Below are 26,907 nucleotides of genomic sequence, written 5' to 3'. Positions count from 1 at the left end.
AGAACTCCAAGTTCCTATCCCTGGCAGCTGGTATCTTCACAGAGGGAGATAAGCGATGGTGGAATTTTCACATCACCATGGCTTTCTGCCTTTCATGTTTGAAGAGGATGAAAGAAGAATCCTGGTGAATGAGGCTGCTGGACAGCAATATCTCTGGCAGCTACACTGAAACCGTGAAGTAAATGGAGTTCCAGGGAGATGTCCTCCTGTTCTATGCTATACGGAGGAGGAGGCAGCACAGGGAACCAACCCCCTTCCTGCCCTGCAATTCCCATCTTCCATGCTAAAGGATCTCAGCAGATCGCTAATTTTTACGCTAGTACAATAACATTGGAGTATAAATCAGAGCTTCAACAAAAAGGTGTCTGGATGAGTTTTTCATTAATTTCCTTCCAGAGATCATGAAGAATTCATGGAGTCATACTGCCTGGAAGATTTGGAGCTTGATGCTTGCTCAGTTATTAGGGGATTTCTAACTTTGTGTCATGGAAATATAGTTGGGTTATTTGTATAATGGAGTGTTAGAATATTTCTGCACGTGTGTTGTCAGTAGCTACCGGTGTGGTGCTGTGCTCTTGTTCGATGATGATAGCAGTTGGCTGCGTGAGTGTTCCCTTTGTGTGCTGCCCCAGTTCTGCGCAAATAGCTGACACAGCAAACCCCGAGAGAACCCCCAAAGACCACACTCTAGTAAGGTATGAAGGAACCCGAGCCAGGTTTATTGTCAAACGAAGCACAGTAATAGTTTTCCATAGACTCTACAAGACGTACTACGAATTTGTGCCCCCGGCAATGGACCGGCTTAGTCAGTGGTGGGACTTTCCACTGCCTCCTAGGCCAGACAAAGATGTGCTGTCTGGGACCTACTTTTATACAGTTACAGGACAGATTACTCATCCCTACTGACGTATTGAGGTACAGCCCCTTGACTTATTGGGGGCTGTCTCCTCCTTTGATCATGTGGTTTCAGACAGATCTATCCATCGTTCTGTTTTTTTGACCCTGTCTTTAAGATGCACCTGCCTGTTCCTCGTTATCTCTGTGGCGTGTTCTGGTGCCATCTTGGCACAAGTTCCTCTTATTAGCACTTACGTGTGGATGCACCTGCTTCTAGCAGCCCTCTTCTTGCCATCTTCTGTGAGTGGGGCCTGCCTCTGGTTCACAGCCCAGCTTTTGCTTAGAAATGCCTGGAAGTACTTTGGTTCAGGCTTCAGGCCTCAGACTGGGCCTCTGACACAAGAGTTTATGTTTATCTTACTACAACATGTTTAATGTTCTCTCCTTCTAGACTGCATAATAACTCAAACAAATATTTTATGCTTTTCAGTTTACTGAGTGGAAGAATTTCAACACTTAAAGATGAAACTGGTGCTGTGAGTAATGCTACTGATAATTTATAAGAATGAATACTTATTTCCAAATTGGATCTATTTAGCTGAAATAACTTCTATACTGAAGCTCATACTAATAGTTCTATATTTTATTATATTATTGATACATAGATCAGTTATATAAATACAGTAAATACAGCAGACTAACATCTGACCCCCCTGTGACGATGCTGCCCGTGGGAGCCAGCTGAGGTCACTCAATTAGGGTGAACTGCAAACAGAACGTGGCAGACAAACCCCAGAAACTGGTGGATATTCCAACAGTTAGATTTATCAAGCCAGCACAAAACAGCTTCTGTAATACCTCACTGGTTACTCAGAAGTCCAGACAATGCAGTCCCCTTAAAGTGCCCAGCCTCAGGCCTCCATCCAGACACAACATGTCAGATATGATGGTGATTACTGAAAATCTTATCTCCTCATATAAAAGAAAAGGTTCTCCTGATCCCAAAGGACCAAGCCCCAGACCCAGGTCAAATGATAACTTAGATCTGACCCAAAATACACGCTTGTAGCCAATTCTTATCTATTAATTAAAATTTATTAGAAAAGAGAGTGTGTGTTGGTTAAAAGATCAATATATATATACAGACTTGAATTCAATTCTTGAGGTTCAGGTACATAGCAGAGATGAGCTTGTAGTTGCCAAAAGTCCTTTTATAACCATAGGTTATAGTCCAACGTCCATATTCAGGGTGACTCCAGTCAGTGACTGGGGATCTCAGTCCTTATTATGGCTTAAGGTTTCCCCCTCTTGAAACTCAGAGCAGATCTGAGATGAAGAAGGATCATGTCCCAGGGTTTTTATACATTTCCTGCAGCCTTTTGGCCTGAGAAAACAATAGGCTTAACTTTCCTTCTTCCAAACATCATGGCAATTAGCACAGGATAATTTATCCATTAAACAGTTCAGATACAGGTTACCACAACCTTCAAAGAGACATATAGACAATAATACAATTTCTCTCAAGTGTCTTCCTAAATACTAATACTCCTTTTTTTGATCTTTGAATTAGAGCTATAGCAATAGACAAGACTTGTTTGCTTACATCAAAAAACATGAGCAAACAGCTTCCCTTCCATCTCTAACAATGCAGGCCTGCATTTCAAAGCTCTATTCATTTACTATCTTCCTAACCAGTCTCTAAAGTTCAGCCATGGGTCAGGTCAGTCTGTGAGTTTATTAACTCTTTCTGGCTCTGTCATCTTTCAATGAGATATATTACACTCATACCCCCCTGTATGCCAATGTCATTTTTCCATCAAATGACCACCACCAGAAGACGCAAAAAAGTCAATTTTAATTAAAAAGCTAATGGTAACATTTTCAGAAGTGCTCAAGTCATTTAGGAGTCAATGGGGCACAGACTTCTAAGTCCCTTTGACCCTATATGACTTAGGTGCATTTGAAAATGTTACCCATATAAACTGAATAGGATATTTCATATATCATGAAGGAACCTCACAGTGAACTTTCAGAACAGGATGCATAATGAATGGCTTCATAACAAATGCCCAGAGCAAGCATAGTTCTGTGCTTTTTCTTTTGGTATGGGTATCTTTTTTTACTTCAAACACTATCAGTTAAATTGTTCAGGTTTCCAGTATGGGAAACACAAGTTTTGGAAGTATTAACTGCCCTGTAAGATAGCATAGATTTGGAAGAAAGTAAGATTTGAGGGGAAATAGGGTATGTCTAGGTAGTTTTGTCCTATGAAGTAAAGTTTTGCAGGTGTGACCATTTGAATGAAGGTCAACAAACAACAGGAGGAAAGAGATCCTCTTGCCTACTTTCTTTTCATGGTCCTTGTTTCCATTCTAATATGGATAAAAAAGGAAGATAAAGGAATGTGCATATTGCTACACCAATGTTTCTTTACTTCTCCCTTTACATACCCAGAAGCAAATGGTTTAAACTTGCTAATTGCTTTGCTCATTGTTAAAAACTAATACTTTTAAACTGAGGGAGCCATAATCAGAAAATATTCCTAATTTACAAAATTCAGCCTTGTGTGCAGTGTGGTTGTAGTCGTGTTAGTCCCAGGATATTAGAGAAACAAGATGGGTGAGGTAATATCTTTTATTGGACCAACTTCTGTTGGTGAGAGAGACAAGCTTCCAAGTCACATAGCACTCTTCTTCAAGTCTGGGAAAGTTACTCCCAGCATCACAGCAAAATGCAAAGTGGAACAGATTATTTAACATAAGTAGTTAGCACATATTGTAAGGGACCATTCCCGGTTGAGTAGCTCATTAACACCTCTGCAGTCATAGGACAAAAAGAGGGGATTACTGGATTACAGATTATTGTAATAAAACTTAAATCCAGTGTCGCTGTGGGTGAACACTTTTCAGAAAGCAATCAATCTATATCTGACCTATCATTCTTCATCCTCAAAGGAAATCTGCACAACATTTTCAAGTGAGCCTTGAAGCTTAAATTTATTATTCTGCTAGACACTAAAAATCATGGCTTGGAAGCTTGTCTCACGAACAGAAGTTGGTCCAATAAAAGATATTACCTTATCCATCTGGTCTCTTTAACAGTTGAGCCTGTGCATGACATTGAAAAGTATTGCTAAATGTAATATCAACAAACAACATTGCAAAGTAACTTTAACAGTCCTTTGCATCTGCAGTGCGTAATGTCAGGTTTCAGAGTAGCAGCCATGTTAATCTGTATCCGCAAAAAGAACAGGAGTACTTGTGGCACCTTAGAGACTAACAAATTTATTTGAGCATAAGCTTTCATGGACTAACACCCACTTCATCGGGGGCATGCAGTGGAAAATACAGTAGGAAGATATTTATATACACAGAGAACATGAAACAATGGGTGTTACCGTATACACTATAAGGAGAAAAAAAAACAGGAGTACTTGTGGCACCTTAAAGACTAACAAGTGATCAGTTAAGGTGAGCTATTACCAGCAGGAGAGAAAAAACAACTTTTTGTAGTGGTAATCAACATGCCCCATTTCCAGCAGTTGACAAGAAGGTGTGAGGAACCGTAGGGAGGAAAAATAAACATGGGGATATAGTTTTACTTTGTGTATGACCCATCGGTTCCTCAGACCTTCTTGTCAACTGCTGGAAATGGGCCATTTTGATTACCACTACAAAAAGTTTTTTTTGTTATGGTTGGGTCATTACACTAATTGAATCTATTTCCCTATGTTAAGTTCTCCTCACACCTTCTATGGGCCATCTTAATTATCACTTCAAAAAGTTTTTTTTCCTCCTGCTGATGATAGCTCATCTAATCAATTGATTAGACTTTTCCTGTTGTTATGCATACTTCCACCTTTTCCAGAGACATTTACACAGAGCAAGTCACCGGCCACCGTCAATACCAAGAGTAAGCCAGCGTGACTTCGTGCACTCACAAGGCGGAAGAGACCTGTCAACTTCCCCTGTTGGACTTTATCCCCTGAGCCCTGAACCAACCAAACTGAACTCTGCCCTGTGAGGGTCATCCTATCATCATTACCCAGTCCGCTCATCTATTCATGCCCACAACTATCCATTACCTGTTTGTATGAGTGATGTACCCTCACTGCTTGCTGGCTGTACCTTGAACTCACCCACCGTATACCCCGCATTGGGGACATGACAGACTGTGTATATGTATATCCCGTCCAATACCAAAACACTAACATCCCCCTACAACCTGTATGTTACCCCCAATGACGCAATAACTGAAGCCTCAAACACTTTATATCGTTTATTTTTAAATATTCTCTGTATGTATAAATATCTCCTGTCTGTGTGTTCCATTCTAAGCATCCGAAGAAGTGAGCTGTAGCTCATGAAAGCTCATGCTAAAATAAATTTGTTAGTCTTTAAGGTGCCACAAGTACTCCTGTTCTTTTTTCTGGTAATAGCTCACCTTAACTGATCACTCTCGTTATAGTGTGTATGGTAACACCCATTGTTTCATGGTTTTTTTATATATATATCTTCCTATTGTAATTTCTACTGCATGCATCCGATGAAGTGGGTGTTAGCCCATGAAAGCTTATGCTCAAATAAATTTGTTAGTCTATAAGGTGCCACAAGTACTCCTGTTCTTAGTGCATAATGTATGATACTCCGTTTACAAATAAACTTCTTTTCCTTTAATCAAACTTGTGAACTACAGTCATATCAATAATGGAGGGGGAGGCTTACACATTTTAAAAAAAAAAAGTATACTAGCCCAAGCACACAAACTTTTCTTGACCTTAAAATATGACATTTGTGATGACGATAATTAATTATATTTTGCTTGTTCATCAAAGAGTCAAGCAAAATTTCAATCTTTTGAGATAGACTTGAAAAATTTCAATCTATTGTAGAGGTTTATACTGCTGTTCATCTCCTTAGTATCTTAGTATCAGTAGCATTTCCACATAAAATCAATAGCAAAGTCCCTAGTGGACTTCTTTTTCCAGGTAAAAACTCTGTTTGCAGTAGGGTTGGGGTGTGTGTTTAAGAGTCAGGGCTGCAGTGTGTGCTCTATGGATATGTTTACACTGCAGTTAGACCCTTGCAGCTGGCCCACATCAGCTGGCTTGGGCTGCAAGGCTGTTTAATTGCAGGGTAGACTTCTGGGCTCAGGCTGCAGCCCACGCTCTAGGACTTGTGAGGCGGGAGGGTCCCAGACCTCAGGATGCAGTTTGAGCCCAGAACTCTACACTGCAATTAAAAAAGCCCTGCAGCCCGAGCCCCAGTCTGCTGGAAGAGGCCAGCTATGAGTTTTTAATTGCTGTATAGACATACCCTATGTAGAGAAGATGGGGCAGAAACTTCTTGTTTTGTTTGTATCTAAACATTCTGGGCTAAATCTTACGAGTTGAGTGCCTCACATGGTTAAATACCACATATCATTATGGGACATGAGACTGATGGGCACCTCAAAAGAATGGTAATATAGTTGTTACTCAAAAGCAAACTCTTAATGCAAAAAAGAATAAATTAACTGTCTTTATTTGTAGATATTTATTGATAGAGATCCAGCGGCATTTGCACCCATTTTAAATTTTCTTCGTACAAAGGAGCTAGACTTACGGTAAGAAGTTCTAATTCTTCTAAAAATCCTTCTCAGTACGGTTCACATGGGTGGAAATTTTAAAATCCTTTTTGATAGGAGTTTTTTAATTCCACTGATCAGTCAGATGTTCTGTGACTGTGGGATCTGACTGGTACTTTCTAAGTCTCTCACTGGCACAGTCTAATCTGTGGACTCAGGTCCTATTTCCTTAGTTCCATGTTTTGTGCAGGTGACAGAATGGACAGAATTTATTAAACTTCAGTTGAATACAATTTCATATATTTAAACCATTTCAGTACAATACATTTCTCAATCAAATCTTTTGTTGTGGGTTTTTCTGTATTTTTAATGGAGTGATCTGTACCCATAAAGATTACTGTAACTCCTGCTAAAGACTGAGTCCAGCTCTGAGGTGGAAATGTTGTGTTCAGTTATTAAAATAAGGAGGTTCAGGTCTGATATTTATTGTGTGAACTCACACTTCTAGTTTTTACTTTATGATCCCCCAAGATATAATACCTAGTTTAAAAAAAAATCAATCTTCTTTTTTCAAAGGGGGAAAAAAAAAGTGATTTCAAGGCATTGCTTTCCTTTGTTCTTGTTTTTTTTTCCAGGGGAGTGAGTATTAATGTTCTCAGGCATGAAGCTGAATTTTATGGAATCACTCCTTTAGGTAAATGTTTGCATTAAAATTATGTGGTTCCTAATGGTTGCACTGCCATAATAATAACCTACTCATGATTCTAAGATTTGGGACAATTATGAGCCAGAAGACTGCTGAACTTATTTGTGCTGAAGTTGACAATATTCAAGTAGATATTTTTAAAATCTCATCAACCTCTTTAAATGAAGCTTGAGAAAATAAAACTTAATTGAAGTTCTTTGCTTTTGATGTTAATATATATTTTGTTTAGTAAGAAGACTACTCTTATGTGAAGAGCTGGAACGCTCATCATGTGGCAGTGTCCTTTTTCATGGCTATCTGCCTCCACCAGGTACTTCTATATTCTTTCACTGTGTACTTCATATACTACTTCCATTCCATTGATCTTTACACTGGATAGTTATGTAATCTGTCATCTTCTACTATCGATGATAGAGGCTTTAATTTTAAGATTATGTCTACACTTAGAGCAGCCTATTGCATACATACACCCCTGTAGCATGGGTAAAAATAACAGTGTAGATGGTGAGGAACTGCTTAGGCATATGGAGTAAAGACATGCCAGAACCTTGGGGTATATACCCTACACAGCTCTCTACACACTCAAGCAGTGCCTCCCCTTTCTACGCTGCTGTTTTTAGCACTATAGCATCTCACTGCCTAAGCCTTTTCCCCATGGGTGGCAGGTGAATTGTCCGAGGCCTCACCCCTACCCTTCCACCCCCCTGTGCCCCGGCCCCAGCGTGCCTAGTGGGCGGCGTGGCCCCAGCCCCAGCACGCCCGCTGTGCCAGGCAGGTGGGTTTCCCCGCTGCAGGGGAAGGCTCTGGTAGTGGGGAGGCAGCCACATGTAGCTGCACACCACGGTGTGGATGAGCCTGCTCTTTTGCTGAGGCATGGAGCCTACCACGCTGCCAACGCAGACAAGCTGTAACACTTGGTGCAATATTGTGTATTCTTGAATTTGGTGTATGTTTGTATTGCTAGTCTTCTGTATGCATTATGAAATAGTGCAGGTTAAGTGGCTGGGAAACACAATGGATTAATGCAGACCAAAGTGGAATTGAGAGTAGACTACATTAGAGATTTCCTTGTGCAATATAAGTGGGGTAGATATTTCTAACATGAAACCATTTCCCGTAGAGGTAGGTGATTCGTATTTTTTCATCTCTCCATGGAAGAAGATGATTTTTCAATGCAAACTGACTTGTTTTGAAAAATTACACCAATGTGCCATATTAAGAAATGAAGGTTCATTCCAAGATCAACAACAATGGTCTGAACAGCACAGCTGGTGCCTTGAGTCTTAATTACAAATTGGAAAATTAGCCTGTTGCTGACACCAGTCCCTAGCACAGGGCCATCTCAAGCCAATGCCAAAAAGAAGGGGTTCTCGCAACAGATTTTTTTGGCAGTCTTGGAGTGTGGCCACTGACTCTTGCTGGTGGCTGCTCTGACAGTTTTTCCTAAAATACTTAGTTAACTTTAGGAAAAACAAATAAATATGCACATACAAGTCCAATCATTGTCATCTATATATGTAGTAGGAAGGTGGTAGGAAATAGAGCTCCCTATTCGGCACACCCGGACTTTGCTCCTGCTCTTGTGCTTAGAGCATGTCACGGAGTAGGAGCCCCTCACCTTTGCTGGGCAGCTGCCAAGCCCTACAGAAGCCTGGAGTGGTTGATGTGCTGCAGTAGCTACAGCAACTTCAAACAGCGAGTGCAGCCCCAGGCTGGGGAAGCACCAATCTGTGTCTCTGTCCCTGCCTCTTGTGATCCTTCAGAGAGAGCCTGCCCTGGGGAAGGTGGGTCAGGAACTCACTGGTTGCCTGCCGAGTCCCAGGCTCCCTGTGACCTAGGCAGGCAGGAGTGGGGGAGCTGCCCAGGAGCGCTCCAGCAACTGAATGCTGCAGCCCCCTCCATTGACAAGAGCCATCTCCAGCATCATGCACACCGGCCCCATATGACACCAGAGGTGCTACCCTGAGCCTCAGAGGAGGCTACGTGGTGTAGGGCACCGATCCCTGCTGGCAGTACCAGTGCAAACACCAAGGCAGTGCATCTTGCTTCCCTTGGTAACAGCTATTCAGGAGCAACAACTGGGTGCTGCAATAAGGGGGCCACTGCTTTGCCCCCTCCCCAATCTCTGCCCAGGTTTTGGAGGCTGATTTGGCTGCAAAAAAATCCGCTAGTGGCTGTATACGGCCATGCTGACTGCATTTGAGAAACATTTAATTACTAGTGTAGAAGGGAAGAATCCCTTTTCCACACCGTTACAGAAAGAGGTTTTGTGCTGTCTACGCTAGCAGTTAAACTATATTTGACATCTGCTGAAGAGGGACAGTTACTGTATTGGGTGAGTTTCAGCATATAGATGATTACTGACCCAGTAGTCACATTGTCACTGTGTACCTCTGTGACCTGTGTACTTTGACTTTTAGTTGTGAACTTAAATTCATTCTTGGCTATTAGGTTTCATGCTAGGCTAATTTAAATGTTTTTATGATTTCTGATATTGGTTTATGAACCTGACAGAACAACCCTGTTTGTTTAAGTTTTACATCAATTAAACTAAATTTGGTTTTGGAAATAAAATGCAAGAGCAAATTTTGTTAACTCTGAAAGACAACTTACAAGTGTAGTAAGAATGTAAATGTTTTTAATTGTGCTTTGTATATTAACTGTTTTAGAAATTATCCTGGCACAGTAAAAGGTAAATGAAGTACAATAAAATGTCTTTCCTTTTTTCGGTAGGCATTCCCTGTCGTAAAATAAACACTACTGCTGGGCCATGTATTGACGTTAGAACAGGTCAGAACTACTCTGAAGGTGAAGTTCGAGGAGGTAGTGTCCAGCCTACACTTGCTGGTACTGGGGAAGGCACAGTCAGGCTAGGTAAGGAAAGTTTTCATGTACTTTTATCATGCTGGCAGTGGGATTTCCAGTGGAAATACCAAATTAAGAGGTTAATGATATGTCTATTCTCAAACTCTAATGGTATATTTTTCTGTTTTTTAAATATAAACTACAAATTCAGCAATACTTTAACATTACATATGAAAAACGGTTAGTGTTAAGATTGCAATGTCAAGCATTACAAAATTAGGAAATGGCCGAATTAAGGTTACGCATTAAATCTTAATTTGTCCCCCGTATGGATGTGCATTATGGTAGTCTTGTCTAACCTCACACAAGAATTCTGTTGCAGTCCTAGTCAGTGCTTTAAATGCAAGAGAGCATCCTTTCTCTTCTTGCTACCCTCTGCCTCATTCACTGTCCATCTTGTGCATTGAATGACAAGGTTTAGTAGAACAAATAACGTGTGATCACGTAAGTAAAGATTATATCATCATCCACATGCACCAGGGGCCATAATTTAAGATGTGCAGGCAACTTGGAGTCTGGCATTTCCTAACTTTCAAGTTCTTGACTTTAAAACCTGTGCAGCAGTCTTTTAATGTAGTTTTTATGTGTACTTCCCTAGTTTTCATTAGAAAGACAAAAACAGATTATGCTATCTGCATCTTATTTGTAACTTCTTCCTCTCATGCATCAGCATATGAACCCTGAACCTTCAGCACTGCAGCACAGACTTCTGTCACTTGAGCTGAAGAATTTAACCACAATATCTGGCAGCAGCAGCAGTGTTAGCGTCTGTGGATCAGCTGCTAGAGGAGCTGTGGATCAGCTGATATGTATCAAACTGTGTCCCTCTGTCTTCCTCCCAAAGGATGTTGTGTACTGGGTCCTCAAGTGTAACTCCACCCTTTGTTTTGTGTTCACCTGTCCCTCCTATGCTCTTCATTCTCCAAAGAACATTGTCTCCCCTTTGGTCTGTCTGGCTCTGAACAATATTTGGGGCTTGCAGACTTATTTCTTTTGGGAGGAGAAATTAATGATACAAGTTGGGTATTTCTTTGATGCAATCCTATTTTATTTACAAAGAATGTACACAAAGACCAGTTTCCCTGAACACTGTAGAAACAAATAGGCACCTGCTTCTTCAGTGAGTTCTGTTCCCCAGTGAGCTCTGTCCTGCTATCTTTCAGGGCAACCCTCACAACTGCTTCTCTTGCTGTCTGGTGGCTTTCTCCCTCTAACCTACACACAGCTTACCAAACAATCCCCTAGCATTTGCAACTAGTCCAAAGAGGATAACCACCCCCCACTACCCCCAGACCATGTGGCTTACCCCTGCTGAGGGATCACTGTGTAGCCAATTGCCTTGGACAGTAGCTACTGTTGTCTCCAGCTATCTTATTCCACAAAGGAACTTAAGTGCTCCTTCCAGTTAGCCTGAAAAGGGGTGGTTAGCATACCCATTGGATTTAACAAGGTCTTTGATTGCCTATCGATTTAAAGGCCTGCTTGATTGCAGCCATAACTCCTTCCAGCATATGTATTGTGCCCCTGTCGCAATCCCTCCATGTTCTGTGTGCTTCCCCAAGATTATGTATCCCCCACCTCTTCTATTGTGATTTAACCACTCCCCCGTTCAGTGTCTCCTGGTGCTGCTGCTGGATCCGTTTTGTCTGTGTCCTACCCAGCTTTCTGTGGAATGCTACAGTGAGGCACTGAGACAAGGTACATGTGCAGACCTTTAGAATCATCAGCATTTTTGCTATGTGGCCAAAAAAATCTATAGTTTCCCAAACTTGTAATACCTTGTAACTCGGCCAAACCTGACTGGTTTCCATGGACCAGCAAAAGGCATGCCCCTTACCCCAGGGCATTCCTGCTGCTGAATGTCTAACGCCTTCTTCATACAATTAGAGATATTCAGAGGTCATGTGAATTTTTTTTTTATAATGGCAAGTATTAGGCAAACTAAATATAGGGATCTTTGCTATCTCCTGCTAAAATGATTGCTTTCGAAAATGCCACTTTTTCATAACATAATTTTATCTACCAACAGGTAAACTTGAGCCAACAGGTAAACTTGAAGCTTATTCTCAGATATTTGACCAATTTGACACACATTAGAAGTTACTTAAAAATAAAAGCCCTCTTTTTGCAAGAGCACAGCCCAGATTCAGTTTACCTGCCAGTTTCTACTTCTTATGAGACCTTTGATGTAGTAATTATTAGCTGTGTTTCCTCATTATACGAAAGAACATAAAAGTCCTATAGATTCAGATATCGAAAACGCTGACAGATCTGTAACAGTGATTTAAGATATATTGTCAATCATGTACTTAGCTTGTTTGTTATATGTACAGCTGGTGCACACCATCTGAGAAGGCAAAGCTTCATTTCTACAAAACAGTCCTAGTTTGAGACTTTTGGATATGGTCTCCCAGTCTCTCACCTTGTATATTTAAGTTGGTTAAAGAATGATGTCTGTAACTGAGGATAACCCTTTTCTTTTCATTACTATTTTCTAGGATTTCCTGTGGATCCACGAAAGGTTCTGATAGTAGCTGGTCACCATAACTGGATTGTAGCTGCCTATGCCCATTTTGCTGTTTGCTATAGGTATAAATGACTTAGTAGTTTCTGGTGGATTGGGTTTTGAACTTGATTTTCCTTTCCTTCTACACAAACTGTTTTAATTTGCTGATTTACTGAACATTATGTTGCTAATTTCTGCTAAGTTTTAGGAAATTTCATAGTTCTATTTAATTTGATAGTTGAACACACACACTGCATGTGTTCCATGTTGTTGTTTTATTTTTTTGAGTACTGATAGGCCGTGTATAGTGTTGGCAGACACAATATGGGGAAGAATTTTTAACTCTTCTAGTTCACCCCATTCCCAATGCAGCTTCTGAATACCTTGCTGTTGCAGTGATGGACTTCCCCTGAAACTTTTGCTTACATTTTTAAAAAAATTGATTTTATGATACTATTGATAGTTAGAAAGTTGAGTAATTGACATTGGACTTTTGATTTAATTGGTTGATCAACTGTATTTAATACAGGATTTTTTAAAAGGTTTTTGTAACTCATTTCAAATCTTCCTTCTACTATACACCTAACAAGAAATTGAAAAATATGGGTGTCTTGGAAATGGGTTCAGATTAAAGCATTGCAATATTCTAAAAACTCGTGCCTGTGCTGTGGGAAGGTCACTCTGCTGTTTGTCTGGCTTTCTGCTTTCTTTTATGTATTTGTAAAGTGACTGTTTGGGATTCTCTGTCTTAAAAAACGTCAGGCTTTTAGCTATTTAACTGGGCTGTGTAATAGCCGAGTAAGAATTTGTTGCTTTGTTGTGCAATAGGATATGTATGTAAGATATTTGTAAACAAGTAACTTAGACTGGGTTCAGTAAAAAGTGGGTGCAGAATTGCTTTACTGATACATTTTCTTAATATAAATTATTTAGGAACCTACCTCCAACAATAGAACATTACAAGATTGTTTTCAAAAGGAGAAAATATTTCTCATATGTTATGTAGCCAGTTGTGCAATATTTTATTGCATGTGTGGAAAAATGATTTCTTGTCTACAGCAACTGATAAAGTGGTGTTAAGGTTCAGCTTATTTTCCTGAACCTCTGAATTTGATATCCAGCTGTATACTGACTCAGTGCTCACCATCTTAGTCATTCCCTTGCCTTGGTCTTGACTCAGTATGGCTCATTTCTGATCTCTGAATTCCTTCTCTCTAAACCTTATTTGCTCTACTACATTATCATTCCTCATTTAGGCCGACCTGCGTAACACAAGCCATATATGCTAATAATCTTCCTATTTTTCCCCTCTTCCCAAACTTCATCTTCTGATGAACTTTGTTTCTTGGGGTATGTCTACACTGCCAGTGGAAGTGAGCCTCTTGGCCCAGATTGATAGTCTTGCGCTAGCTAGCGGGGCTTGCGCTCGAGATCTAAAAATAGCTGCGTAGACAGCGCTTTGAAATTGTGGCTTGGGCTGGAGCTCTGTCTCTGAAGCCTCAGGAGAGGCATGTTTGTTGTAGCTTGTTCCCACTTATATTAGAACTAATGGAATTTTTCCAGCATTTTTTTAGATTAATCTGGCACCTGGGAGGTAGTAATTTTAAAGTAACTGTACCCATGAATTGCTAGCATATTTCCCTAATACCTGTGCATGATTAAACCAGATAGTTTGGCTATTTTGAGGTAGCATTGCCTCTGTAGAATGTAGAGGCTAGAGAAGGAAGTGCTGTTGCTTTAAAAAAAAAAAAAAAAAAAAAGGGAAGTCCTAAAGTAGCAATTTACATTGAATTGGTTGTGAAGCCCATGTGGTTAGAAATATTTTTAAGTCACTCTATATTTCTAAAATAAATCATAATGCTTGAAAGGACGTATGATAAATGAACACTTCAAATATGTCTCATACTTTAAATGTTTAGAAAATTTCATTTTTGTAAAGCCTACAAAAAAAGGGGCATCCTTAATAAAAAAAACAACAGCATTTCATCTTGCAAATGAAAATTGTGGAATCCTTTAAAACTTCTTAAATTCATAAGTTTAAGTATTTGGCATTTGTAGTGTCCAAGATCTTTTTAAAAATGCAGTCCTGTAGGAAAAATGCAATATAATGACAGCTGCAGTTGCTAGTGGTTCCCAAACTGGGGTTCATGAAATGTTACAGGGGGTTCTCGGGGGGGGGAATTCCCTAATGGTGGACAGAGCTGTCCCGAGGAACCCTGGGCAACATGGGGCCAGCAGCTTGGAGCCCCTGGATTTCCAAGAGCTAAGCAGATGAAAGCAAGCTTATCTACCACACTAAGGGCTAGTCTACACTTACGAGCCGGGTCGACGCGGTGAGTTCGACTTCTCGGAGTTCGAACTATCGCGTCTAATCTGAACGCGATAGTTCGAACTCCGGAAGCGATAGTTCGAACTCCGGTACTCCACCACTGCAAAAGGCGGTGGCGGAGTCGACCTTGGAGCCGCGGACTTCGATTCCGCGGCGTCTGGACGGGTGAGTAGTTCGAACTAGGGTACTTCGAATTCAGCTACGCTATTCACGTAGCTGAATTTGCGTACCCTAGTTCGACCCCGATTCTTAGTGTGGACCAGCCCTGAGGAGATTTAAACTTCAAGACTCCTTATAAGAAATGGAAAGGGAGGTGGATATTTTTTTGCTGTTTTTAAAATTAAATAGGCAGCTAGTATTGTTTTTAAAATTATTATGAAGAACAAGTTTAAGCTTTGTTGTAAGGTGCGTTATTTGCCTGGACTGCTCAAGACCTGAATGCTTGTGTAGGAGGAACTCTTTGAGTTGGCTTTTTAAATACCTTCTGCTGTTTCACACCTGATACTACTTGATGAAACATAGGAGCCGTGTCTTATTACAGGCTTATTCAAAACGATACAAGCTATGAAAGTGAGATTTTGGAAGAGTGTTGCTGTTTTCATAATGTAATAAAAATACTGTAATGATTAATAATAATAAATAGTAAAAACAAATTTTTATATTTCCAAGATCACTGCTTTTATAATTTATACTCAGATAAAGGAGAAAATCCCTAGAAATACTCATTTTTAGGAGGGGGTTTGCGAGAGTTTTCATTTTAGTGAAAGGGGTTCACAGATTGTTAAAGTTTGGGAACCACTGGCCTAGATTGATCAAGCCAGTAATAAAGCGGCATACAGGTAAACAGAAAAAATGTCCAAGATGGTCATTTACATATTATTTGGTCATAAAACATTCAATTACATAGATGTAAATAAAAATATAAACACCTAAAATTAATTGTAATGCAGGAGCTGTGTTCACCAAGCACACTGATCCTAACATTTCAACAGAAAGAGGTACCCCCATTTGGCTTAACTAGGCTGATATAGAGCCTTGGGTTGTGAATGAGATCTAGTAGGCCATAATCTTCCCTAGATAAATAGAATGCAACTTCCATTAAGTTGTGTGCTTACTCTAGGGCTGGTCCTTGTCTTTTACTCATTTTAATACATATTTTGTTGTTGTATATGTGGGCAAATAGATTTGTTAATTTCACACTAGAAAAGAAATAACTCAAAAGTGTTAAAACACTCTCTTGTGTTTTTGCCTTCTTGCTGTGACAAGTGGAGTAAAATCAAACTTAATCACAAAGGTTTTTTTTGTTTTTTGTTTTCATTAAAAGTTATGCAGAATTTAAATAGGGATTCAAGGTGGGATTTGGTTTACTCTACTGTAAAATTATGTCACATTGAAATTTGAGGGAGTAAAAGTGAAAATACAGACTTTTAAATAAGAACTGCAATATTATGTCTTGCTTCTTTGTAACTTTCAGAGAATGGTCCATTCTAAGTATTTTACATTTTTAATCAAAAATGTTTTATAACATTTGTGTACTGTTTAATTAATCATCTTTTTCTTCTATTCTGCCTTACTCTTCAATATTTTTTCCTCTGTAAGTGTTCTGTTTTTTGTCTGTTACACTTCCAATTTTGTTTCACTTTTCCATTTACTGGTGTTCTTGCCCCCCCACCCCGTCTGTGTGTTGCATCCCTTCTCACGGTTTTCTGCATTGCACTGTGTGTCAGTAACACTGAATTACAAAGAAAACCTCTAAGCATTGGCAAAGAATTATTTAGACCTAAGGTTTCTAGGCAATGTCATGCAGTCTAGATCACACAGTGTAGCAGAGTGGCAGAAAATAGAAATGGAGTAGAGATTGCTGTATTTATTAGATAGCACAATTATACATAAATCAGTGTTTTGTATAATTCACATTCAGTTGAGCATGAGTAGGATCCCTAGGAATTGTTGAGTTGGGGCAGAACCTTAAAGCTGTATCTGAAATTGGCAAAATCAAGACAATAAGACTAAAATTCCATCTTTTACTTGTTTCCTTCTGGCTGGGTGTTGCATCTCACAATATCACCTACTTTTCTGAGGCTGCCTAGCAGAAGATATGTTCTGCAGTACCAAGGCCCAATAACTTAACCTTTAACATGGTATTTAGTTCAGCATTTCTGTATTTTTATAGCTGTAGGCCTGTGAAAAGTATATTAATATCAGAATCCTTTATTTGATATTGTTTTATAACTTAAAGGAAATATAATTGGCTTGTAAGACTGACTATAGGTACAAACTCCAAACTGAGGCTGTTTGGAAAGTGTATTTTTTTTAATTCTCATCCTTCCCAGAATCAAAGAATCTTCAGGATGGCAACAGGTTTTCACAAGTCCATATCTGGATTGGACTATCGAACGAGTGGCTCTGAATGCCAAGGTCGTTGGAGGTCCACACGGGGACAAAGATAAGATGGTTGCTGTTGCCTCTGAGAGTAGCATCATCCTGTGGAGCGTTCAGGATGGTGGTAGCGGTAGTGAAATTGGTGGGTATGACAGTTTTGTGTGACGATGTCTTACTGCTAATATCTTCGGACCCATAAAAATATAGTTTCACATGTAGTCTGACTGGATAATTCATAACAAACATTTTACACAGACTTAATAAAAAATGAATTTTGGTACAGCAATCTGATATTGGAATTTTTATGTGTACCTTTCTGCCCTTCATTTTGATCTGGAGACGCTTCCCTCTGAGTGAGTGAAAAGCAATACAATCCAAAAATCAGTCTCTTTATTGGGCAGAGGCAATTCAGAGCCATCATTCATGTTACAGTATCATTGGTAGCTTGTTTAATCTGACAACATGGATTAGAGTTTAACTCAATCCATTAGACTCAGTTCTTTAGCCCTACAAGTTGAATTTGAACAGAAGACTTTGAGGTGAAAGGTTAAGGGTACACCCACACTGCAATAAAAAACCCAATGGCACTACGTCTCAGAGCTGGGGTCAATTCACTTCGGCTCTCAGGGGTTGGGGTACTGGGCTAAAAATTGCAGTGTAGATATTTGGGCTTGGTGTGGAGCCTGGGCTCCTAAACCTGATGGGGAGGGTGGGTTGGTCTCAGAGCCTGAACGTCTACATTGCAGTTTGCATCCTGAGCCCTGTGAGCCCAAGTTATCTGACACAAGCTAGCCTCGGGTCTTTTATTGCAGATTAGATGCACCCTAAAAGGATTGCCAACTTGTTATCCTTTTTTTCTTGCTTTGTTCTATAGTAGGTCATATTTTAGATCGATTCTTTTTTTGTCTGCTTTTGCTAATCTTATAAAATGCAGTTCCTAAATAGAATTTTGGAGACCGCTATTTGCCACCAGTAGTCAGCATTTTAAACAAAAATACAAATTAAATTAGTGTGGGCATGTAGTACTGGGTCCCAAACGGTTTAGCACCAAAGGGTTCACAATACTAGAGGTCATATAAATATGGAAAAGGTTTTCAGAGAAACAAACATTCCTTAGTACAGCTGTGATTGATGGTTTGTCTGATTTATTAAAATATGTAATTGCTTAAAAACATGAATAATGGGCTTTTGGGGAAAGAGGAGAGGAGGGTAATTGGGAATATCCTCGATTCCAAGAATGGTATGTAAGTCATGGTTCAAAAGATAGTGACAACCTGTTTCCTCCAGCCATAAAGTACTGTCACCATAGATTTAATTTAATAAGTTTAGTAACAAGAATAATTGTAATCTGTTAATTTAGACATTTTTCTGAAATTGGCTGCAAATTTGTTCAGTTCATTCTCTATCGCTCTTTCCTTTTAACACTGAAGTAGTAAGACGTAGGATATGATGGGAACTAATGTAATTTGAAGTAAAATTATTAAATATGGTCTAAAATATTTGGGAGTTTCAGTTTAGGTTGGCTTATTTAAAATAAAGACAAAATTTACTTTAAAACATGCATTCCAAAATGCAAGATAAAGGTTTATCTGTATTCATGGATATTTAATTTTTCTTGATGTTCACAGTGGTATCTCAGCACTTTACAAAAATTAAGGAATATTGCTTTTCAGCAGCCCTGAGAAGTGAGGAAGCATTATCATCCTTCTATGACAGGTGGGGAAACTGAAGCACAGAGAGCTGAAGTGTCTTGCACAAGGTCACTCAGGAACTCTGTGGCAGGATGGGGAATAGAACCCAGCTCTTTCTATCCCAAATTCAACTGGCTTTCTAATCACTAATAAGACAAAGTGCAGTTATTAGCATAAAACATCATCTAGGTTTTTTTTAAGGTTTTTCTCTGGATCTGTAAAAGCAGCAAAGAATCCTGTGGCACCTTATAGACTAACAAACGTTTTAGAGCATGAGCTTTCGTGGGTGAATACCCACTTCATCGGATGCAAGTAGTGGAAATTTCCAGGGGCAGGTATATATATGCAAGCAAGAAGCAAGCTAGAGATAACGAGGTTAGAGGTGTATTGTGTGTGTTTGTCAATGTTACGAACTAAGTGTTCCACACTTCCATTTTTAAATTGCTATTATAACTCAAATGTGTGGGGTTCCCCACTTTCCCCAATTCAATTAAGCTAAGGAATCCAGTAACACAAGAATAAAATAGTTTTACTGGCCTATTTCTTTTGCAGAGTCAAATGTTTGAAGCCCTGTCTTGGGATAGTGAGGCAGTAGTTTTTCCATGTTCTGTAAAAGAAACAATTTGTTGTTACAAATGCTCTTCAGAACCTGACAACACCATCCACAGAAAATTGCAAGGGCTGGCATCTCCATGATAGAGCTCTCCCAGAGGCTGTACTCCTTTCAATATTACTTACGTAGGACACCCTGCTGGATTGCTGCTATAAGCAGTGTTTTACTGAGAGGGCCCCTTAAGACAGGAACCTGTCATTACTGATATCATCGTCTTCCCTGTAGATGGCCGTCAAGATTGTTGAGCCTAAGCAGGAGTGACACTTTAAATTCCTTCAGACCATTCAAGCTGTCTTCCTTGATTTCCCTGAACCGTATCCTTCTCTGGATTAATCAATTCTAGTTGTTTCCCTTTTTTTTATTATTGCCTGCTTTTATGTGCCTGGTACTGCTGAATATAATCTGCATCAGAGATGATACCCCATGACCTGAAAAATCATTTGGTATCATAATTAAAGCACTAGTGTGTAACAAGCTAACTGGCTGCCATCATAGAGCATAGTAGACTTTTATTCTTTTGTTTGAAATGGCATCTTGATTTTTGACATTTGAATTTATCCAAATAAAGTTTTTTGGGGATTTCTAATGTTTAAATACTCTTCAGGAGATTTCTGTTGAGTTTTAATAGAGGCACAACTCTTGGAGATATACCACTACATTATTTATTAAAACATTTAAGTGGCTGTATAAGAGCTTTGTGTAACTTACTGTAAATGTCAGTACAGTAGACAACTATACATTGAGAAACTCCTTACTTGGCAGTGTACGTATCCTAATGAGCAGTTTTATAATGAAAGAATACAACCCTACAGTATTTAGTGCTGAGTTACTTCTTGTCTGGTTGATCTAGCTGGCAAGCATCCTACCAAATCACCCCCAAGAAAACAAACTTGGAGAATTATGAAAACTCTTCAATGTTGATTTGCAATTTGATTTCATACTAAATGTTCTAGTAAACTCATTTAAGCTTGTCAGTCAGTACCAGTCATATTAGACCCTGAATGAGAGACTGAGGGCAGTTCTACACTTAATGCTACAGCGACGCAGCTGCACTGGTACAGCTGTGCAACTGTAACGCTTCAGTGAAGATGCTACTACTACGAAGGGAGAGCTTTTCCTGTCGGCGTAGTTAATCCATCTCTGCAAGAGGCGATAGCTATGTCGAGGAGAGAAGCCCTCCTGTTGACATAGTGCAGCTACACTGAAGATTAGGTTGGTATAACTGCATTGCTCAGGTGTGTGGATTTTTTCCACCCCAGAGCGACGTAGTTATACCAATGTAAGTTTATGGAGTAGACCTAGCCTGAATGCCATTGTGGTATCTTAGTGCTACTAGAAGGAAATAATAAGTGTTGAAGTGAAATGAGTCAGCTGCAGTATGTAGGTTGACTCAGTTCCCTATTCATGTGATAACAATGACAATTCAAAAAAATGCGAACATCAAAGCTTCATCTCAGTTCTTTGTCTTTTGAGCCTCTTCTGATCTCAGTACTGATTAACTTCCAGTAATCGGAGCAGTGATGGGTGAATGTTAGTGAAAGTACCAGTAACACTCATAGTGGGTGATGATGAAGCAGTGAGAAAAGTGTAGAAAAAGGTATTTAGACAAGGCCAGTAGGTGTAAGACTTGAAAGAAGGAAAAATAAGGGCCTATTATTTCTATAGTACTGCTTCAAATATCCTAATTATTGGTTGAACAACTCTTATCATACTGATTTTTTTTGAGCAAACTGTTTATTTTATTATTGAGTTGCTCGTGCATGCTTGGCTGTTATTTTTGACAGTGTTAATCTTCATTGTTAAGCAATTGCAGTTTCTGTGATTGGCTGATCATGAAGAGATGTTTTAGACTTAGAAGCAGGATTTACTGTGACAATTGGTCAAAAGCCACCAAAAACAATTTCCAAAAGCCAAATTTGGGCACTTGCAAAAATCATGTTCGTTGTAAGGGATCTTCCAGTGTATCCTGATAAGTACATCTTTCAGAATTAGTTATAAATGTGTGTCCGTTGGAGTGTATGTTTCCTAGTAATATAATAACCACAAGGCACATCTTTCTGCAATGTAAAAAGAAGTAAAAGCGATATATTTTTCTGCTTAATTATATTTGCCTGTAATAGTTCATTTAGGTACAGAGGTGGCTTCCATAGCAAAAAAGGAAACCAGTTTGTTTTAATTTCTGATCATTACATTCCGAAAAGAATTTGTTCAAAAGACAATATCATGCATCTTTCATATTACTCTTAGTTATGTTTTTGACAGTGCTTGCCAAATTTGTCTAAGCTCTTCATCATTTGTGGACAGCACTTTTGATTAGCTTAACTGTACATTTATAAATTAGAACTTGTTTTCAAATTAGAGCTTAGTACAGTATTTTGATCCTTCGTTAGTTGGTGTTCATAAATGCTTTGAGGCCTTAGGATAAAGGTGGTTATAGAGGAACAAGGAATTTATTATTATTTTGCACCATCACTTTTCCCCAAAAAGAAACATTGACTGCATCAGCAGATTATGCATGTTGATGCAGTAGTTTAAATTCATTATGTCTAAAGAGAGGAAAGAGAGATTCTAACTTTACTGTTTTTCTTTTTTGTACTTATTCTGAAAAGAAGCTTCATAGACTCTCTGTTTTTTGTAGGAGTGTTCAGTCTTGGAGTCCCTGTAGATGCCCTCTTCTTCATTGGCAACCAGCTGGTGGCTACTAGTCATACTGGGAAGGTGGGAGTGTGGAATGCTGTGACTCAGCACTGGCAGGTGTGTTGAATTGAAGCATTTTATTAATACATCGGTGTTTATCAAAAACTGATATGGTTTATGAGGAAACAAGAACAAAATCCAATTTTTTCAGATAATGCATAAATATTATTTTTCTTACATCAGCATTTTAATATTGTAAGACTCTGACTTCTGCCTATCATTTTGATATCTTTAAGCATCATGTCTTAGGTATTTTCTCCCATAGAATTTTTCAGAGTTTATCTCTATATAATACTATTGAGCATTCCATTTCTTTATGCTCTTAAATAAAAAGAGAACTTTTAGGCATATCAAAATATTAAATGTCATCCATGAGTGTTTTCAGAACCTTCCTCCCTTAGCCACTACCACTTGTTTAAAAGCTTTTTTTTCCTAATGGGACCCCATGCTTGAACTCAGATATGTAGTTCTAATAGGAAAGTTAATATATTACAATGAAAAGTGGCCGCATTTCTCAGAGGAGCATACCCAAAACGTCAGATGTGAGTTTGCAAGTCTTTTGGGACCATGAAAAGTATGGTACAAACTTTGATAGCACCGTATACTATGCCTCAAAAACATCTATTTTATATCTATATACATCATAGATGTGCTGTGATTTTTTTTTTAAATACATATTATGCATTCTGACAACAGGAATAGAGATTCTTGGATTCCAGACAAGACTGAGGGAAGAGTTGGGCATTCATGCAAGAAACAAACCTTGTAACACAGCCAGATGAATGTCTCCATGGGTACAACGCAGGGACAGAATGTAATGAAATCCAAGAGGCTGTCTTGCAAATCTCAAGTGGCAGAACTGACCTGAGGCTCACTCTGCGACTGCCATAGCACTAGTTGACTAAGTTCTGATTTGGCCCTTTAGCAACAATCTTGCCAATGAATAACACAGAGAGCGCAAAAAGGCAACCAACGCGGCACAGTTCTTTAGTTACATAGTGAAGGCTGACCTAATATGTTTGCATCAAATAAAACAAGCTGAAAGGCCTTTTTAAAATCTAAATTGACACCATGCAAAATGCAAGAAAACATTTGAGATATATTTGAAGTAATGCCACTTTTTGATTAGGATAAAGCTTCACAAAATATGCTGGTGGAACAAGGTGAAAGGAACTGTCAACTTAGGAAAAACAATTGGCTTCTTCATATGCCCTCCTTCTTCATTTTCAGACCTCATAGGTAGGTGTGTTTGCAAGGCAAGAATTTGAAGTTTTTTTTCAGTTCTGCTGAGTAACTATCAATATTCTCTCCCTCTGAAGTATGAGGATGAGTGTCCCGATTTGAACTTGCAGCTCTCTGCACTGTGCCACGTGATTTTGCTCTGGAATTTACCAGTAGTATTATAAATATCTTTTAAGAGGCTTTGTTAAAGTTTCCATTCTGTATAGCAATTTAATATGGTCACTGTTCTTAGTCCGATTTCTAAGACTTTTGTATCTCCTCAGCAGACCACTACCTGTAATAGCTGCTAGAGTCCTTGGCCTATCACAAGAATTTGGTGTAGGTTCCCTTCTGGTGTCAGTGGGATTTATTTTTAGTGAGGAAGGGAATTTTTGACAACTTTCACTATCCCTATCAAGATGTAAAAGGTTACTCCTATCCCTGACTTTGTGTAATTCTGTGTCCGAATTCTGAATCGCAGCTGTCTCAGAACTCTGGTTCTCGAGGGTTAGTCACACAGACGTCTGGGACATCAAAAACAATTTGCAAATTTTGGAAATCAATAACTTAGTATAAATTTATGAAACAATTAACTATACCTTTTTGATCACCTGCCTTTGGCAGTAAAACATATTTCCTAGACCCTATTAAAGAACTTGCTGGTAAAACCTTTGAAAATTGTGAGGGCAAAAATAATGGGTCTAGACCAAAATGGGGTTCCTGATTGTAGTACTTAAATTTAAAAGTGGGTAAGTTTATGTCTATAGCAACAGGATTTCTCATTGAAAAGGAACAGCAAATTTTCAGAAGAGCACATAGACTCCCAAAGATAGCATAAAGGAAAAGACCTCATAAATTAAGGAAATGAAGAAGTTTTCATAAAGTAGATGTCACAGTTTATTTCCCTTACTCTTCAGGGTTTTTTTTTTTTTTAAACTAACTAGATTTGGAACATACAAAGAAGGCCTATGCAAAGACATGCGTTACTCCCTTTTGAGTTAGAAAAGGGAATGCAAATTATAACCTTGTACAATGTACTTCCACTTACAGTGGGCATGCTCTAAAATGCAGTGCTAGTTCTTGGGCTTTTGTAGTCCTACTTCACAAACTAGAAAACGGACAGTACTTTCCTCGCAACCCACAGTCGTAAATACAAAAAAATCATTTAAACTTTGTGCTTCAGTAGGTTCTTGTTCTGCCTTTTTTGGGAGAGCCATTCTGTTACATTGGGCAGGGAGTTACAGTGTCCTGTGATCTTGGTGTAAACACAATAAATACTCCATCCTCTTACAAGTCATCTTTTAGTCGATGCTTTCCCATCCCCTTCTTTCTGAATTGCCCATAGTTCAAGCTCTACTTTAAGGAAGTTTTTTCTCTTCCAGCCATTCTCCCTCTAGCTAAGAGAGATCCTTATGCATTTTATATAATTCCTCCTCAGGATGTTATAATTTTTTCTGTATCCATAATAGATTCTGGCATCTCCTCCCTGATTCTCAGAGACTGGGGCAGACTAGCTGAGGTGGCTTTCCCTAATGCTCATTCCCCAGGCAAGATTTTGATGGCATATGATATAGCAAGAAGGTTATAGGCATTAGATAATCTAGCAGTGAAAATCAGTAATTTGTAAACAGCTAGAGGAGGTTGAGTTTTCAATTTTTTAAATTGACAACGCTGTATTAAATTGTTCACATAAAGATTTCAGGCTGCCAAATAGTAATTCTCAGTGGCTCGTTTCTAGTCACTTAAGCTAGTAGGAACTGTTGTCATGTAATTTTAGTTTTATTTCTAGCTATATCTCAAGTTCTCATCTACCAGATAAAAATTGCTCATCATTTGGTCACTTAAGCTATGTCTACACTCTGAGCTGGTTGTGTACACACACTCGTGGTAGCTCTCTTTGAGCTAGTGCAAGTATGAAATAGCAGTGTAGTCACAGTCGCGTGGGTTGTGCCGAATACAAACATAGAATCATAAGGTTAGAAGGGACCTTAAGGGTCATCTAGTCCAGGGGTTCTCAGACTTCATTGCACTGTGACCCCCTTCTAACAAAGTTATTACATTACCCCCAAGAGGGGGCCGGAGCCTGAGCCCTGCCGCCTTGGTTGGAGGGAGAGTGGGCTGCAGCCCAAGACCTGCCGCCTTGGTTGGGGGTGGAGCTCAGGCTTCCCCATACAGTTCCTTCTGTTGTGGCCCTCTTGCTGCTCAGGTGGGTTGACTATGTAGAGCCTATTTTTCTTGCTGTACATGTTTTTCTTTACAGTATCAGGGTATGTGTTATTTCTGTCTGTGCACAAGCACTGTTAGTAGCATTCTGGAAGTCCTCAAGAAACAGACAGTGTTTTGTAGCACAGCGGACCCTCGCTAGAACGCGCATCTATATAGTGCGAGTTCGCTTATAGCGCAGGACCGCGCATGGATCCCAAATTTAATTACCTTCATTAGAATCCATGGTAAAGCGTTAACGCAGGACCGCGCATGGATCCCAAACCCTACGTTCTGGCGAGGGTCCAGTGTAATATATCTTCTGTTCTAGGCTCTTCTCATACAATCCAGTAGAGAGCACCTCAGGGTAATTGTTTGGCTTGATAAGCCTGTTGGAACTAAGGGTTTTTTGTCCTTCTATTCTTAAATATCTGAACTCGGGAAACTAATGAACCATTATGAAGGTGTGTTGCAGTATTCTAAGAATTCCAAGTATGGAATCGTGGGTTTTTAAAAATCAAGTTCTTTGTGGTGATTCTTTTGCTATCCCATTTTATTGTGTGTAGTAAGAATTTGACATGGTGCACTTCAGCTAATCCTGTGAAAGAATTGTCTAAAGGAGCTGCTATTCTTGACATTGTTGCTCAATTTTCTTGTGCAGTAGCTCAGTATTAAAATATCTATCTAGGTTATTTATATTGGCACTCATCATAGTAATATCTGAGCACTTTACAAGAATAAAGCTGAAACCTAGCTCAGATACTGTGCATTATACTGGTGAAGAGAAGCAAGAAAAGGGAATGATCACTTGAACTAAATAAAATAAACCCACCCCTTTAACTCTGGCAGTCTGTACTGCGGAAGTTTGCCCTCTGGAAGAAAAGTGATATCTTCAATAAATATTTTGTTTTCTTTTGTGAAGCCTAACAGAGATTCTGAAAGAGCTGTAATTCTGCAGATTATTTGTAAACCAAATGTGAGTTTATGAGTAAATGTGAGTTACAGAAAATAACAAGAACTAGTTGTATGGAAAATGTTTTCTTTATCCTATGCATTGATGTGCGGTAGGTATTATGTAAATAGTTTCTTTTCCAAGGGACTTAAAGGACACCATCAGCTTCACAAAACAATACTTTTAGTTAGAAAATTTCATTAATTAATGTTTCAAGTAATCACCACACCTGAAGCAGGGGGGAATGGATGTTCTCCGGGCTTGCTGGAAGAAGGTAGCAGTGCTTTATGGCAGGGGAGGGGTGGGAAAGAGGTCAGAAACTGCTGCTGCAAAAAGATGGG

At 39.2% G+C, this 26,907-nt stretch overlaps 1 protein-coding gene across 4 annotated transcripts in view; it reads left to right on the top strand.

Moving 5' to 3' along the window:
- KCTD3 (potassium channel tetramerization domain containing 3) overlaps positions 1–26,907 on the top strand; it is a 57,230-nt gene that overhangs the window by 12,684 nt on the left and 17,639 nt on the right. For all 4 annotated transcript variants that reach the window (XM_045011445.1, XM_045011443.1, XM_045011446.1 and 1 more), the window contains exons 3-10: positions 1,328–1,373; positions 6,368–6,441; positions 7,038–7,096; positions 7,338–7,418; positions 9,842–9,982; positions 12,472–12,562; positions 17,142–17,332; positions 22,133–22,248. In XM_045011445.1, coding sequence (XP_044867380.1) covers positions 1,328–1,373; positions 6,368–6,441; positions 7,038–7,096; positions 7,338–7,418; positions 9,842–9,982; positions 12,472–12,562; positions 17,142–17,332; positions 22,133–22,248 — 799 coding nt within the window. The remainder of the gene's footprint in view (positions 1–1,327; positions 1,374–6,367; positions 6,442–7,037; positions 7,097–7,337; positions 7,419–9,841; positions 9,983–12,471; positions 12,563–17,141; positions 17,333–22,132; positions 22,249–26,907) is intronic.

This window comes from Mauremys mutica, chromosome 3 (genome assembly GCF_020497125.1).
Source record: "Mauremys mutica isolate MM-2020 ecotype Southern chromosome 3, ASM2049712v1, whole genome shotgun sequence".
Lineage (NCBI taxonomy): Eukaryota > Metazoa > Chordata > Testudines > Geoemydidae > Mauremys > Mauremys mutica.
Note: the sequence above shows the minus strand (reverse complement) of the source record. Positions and strands in the feature narration are given on the sequence as shown.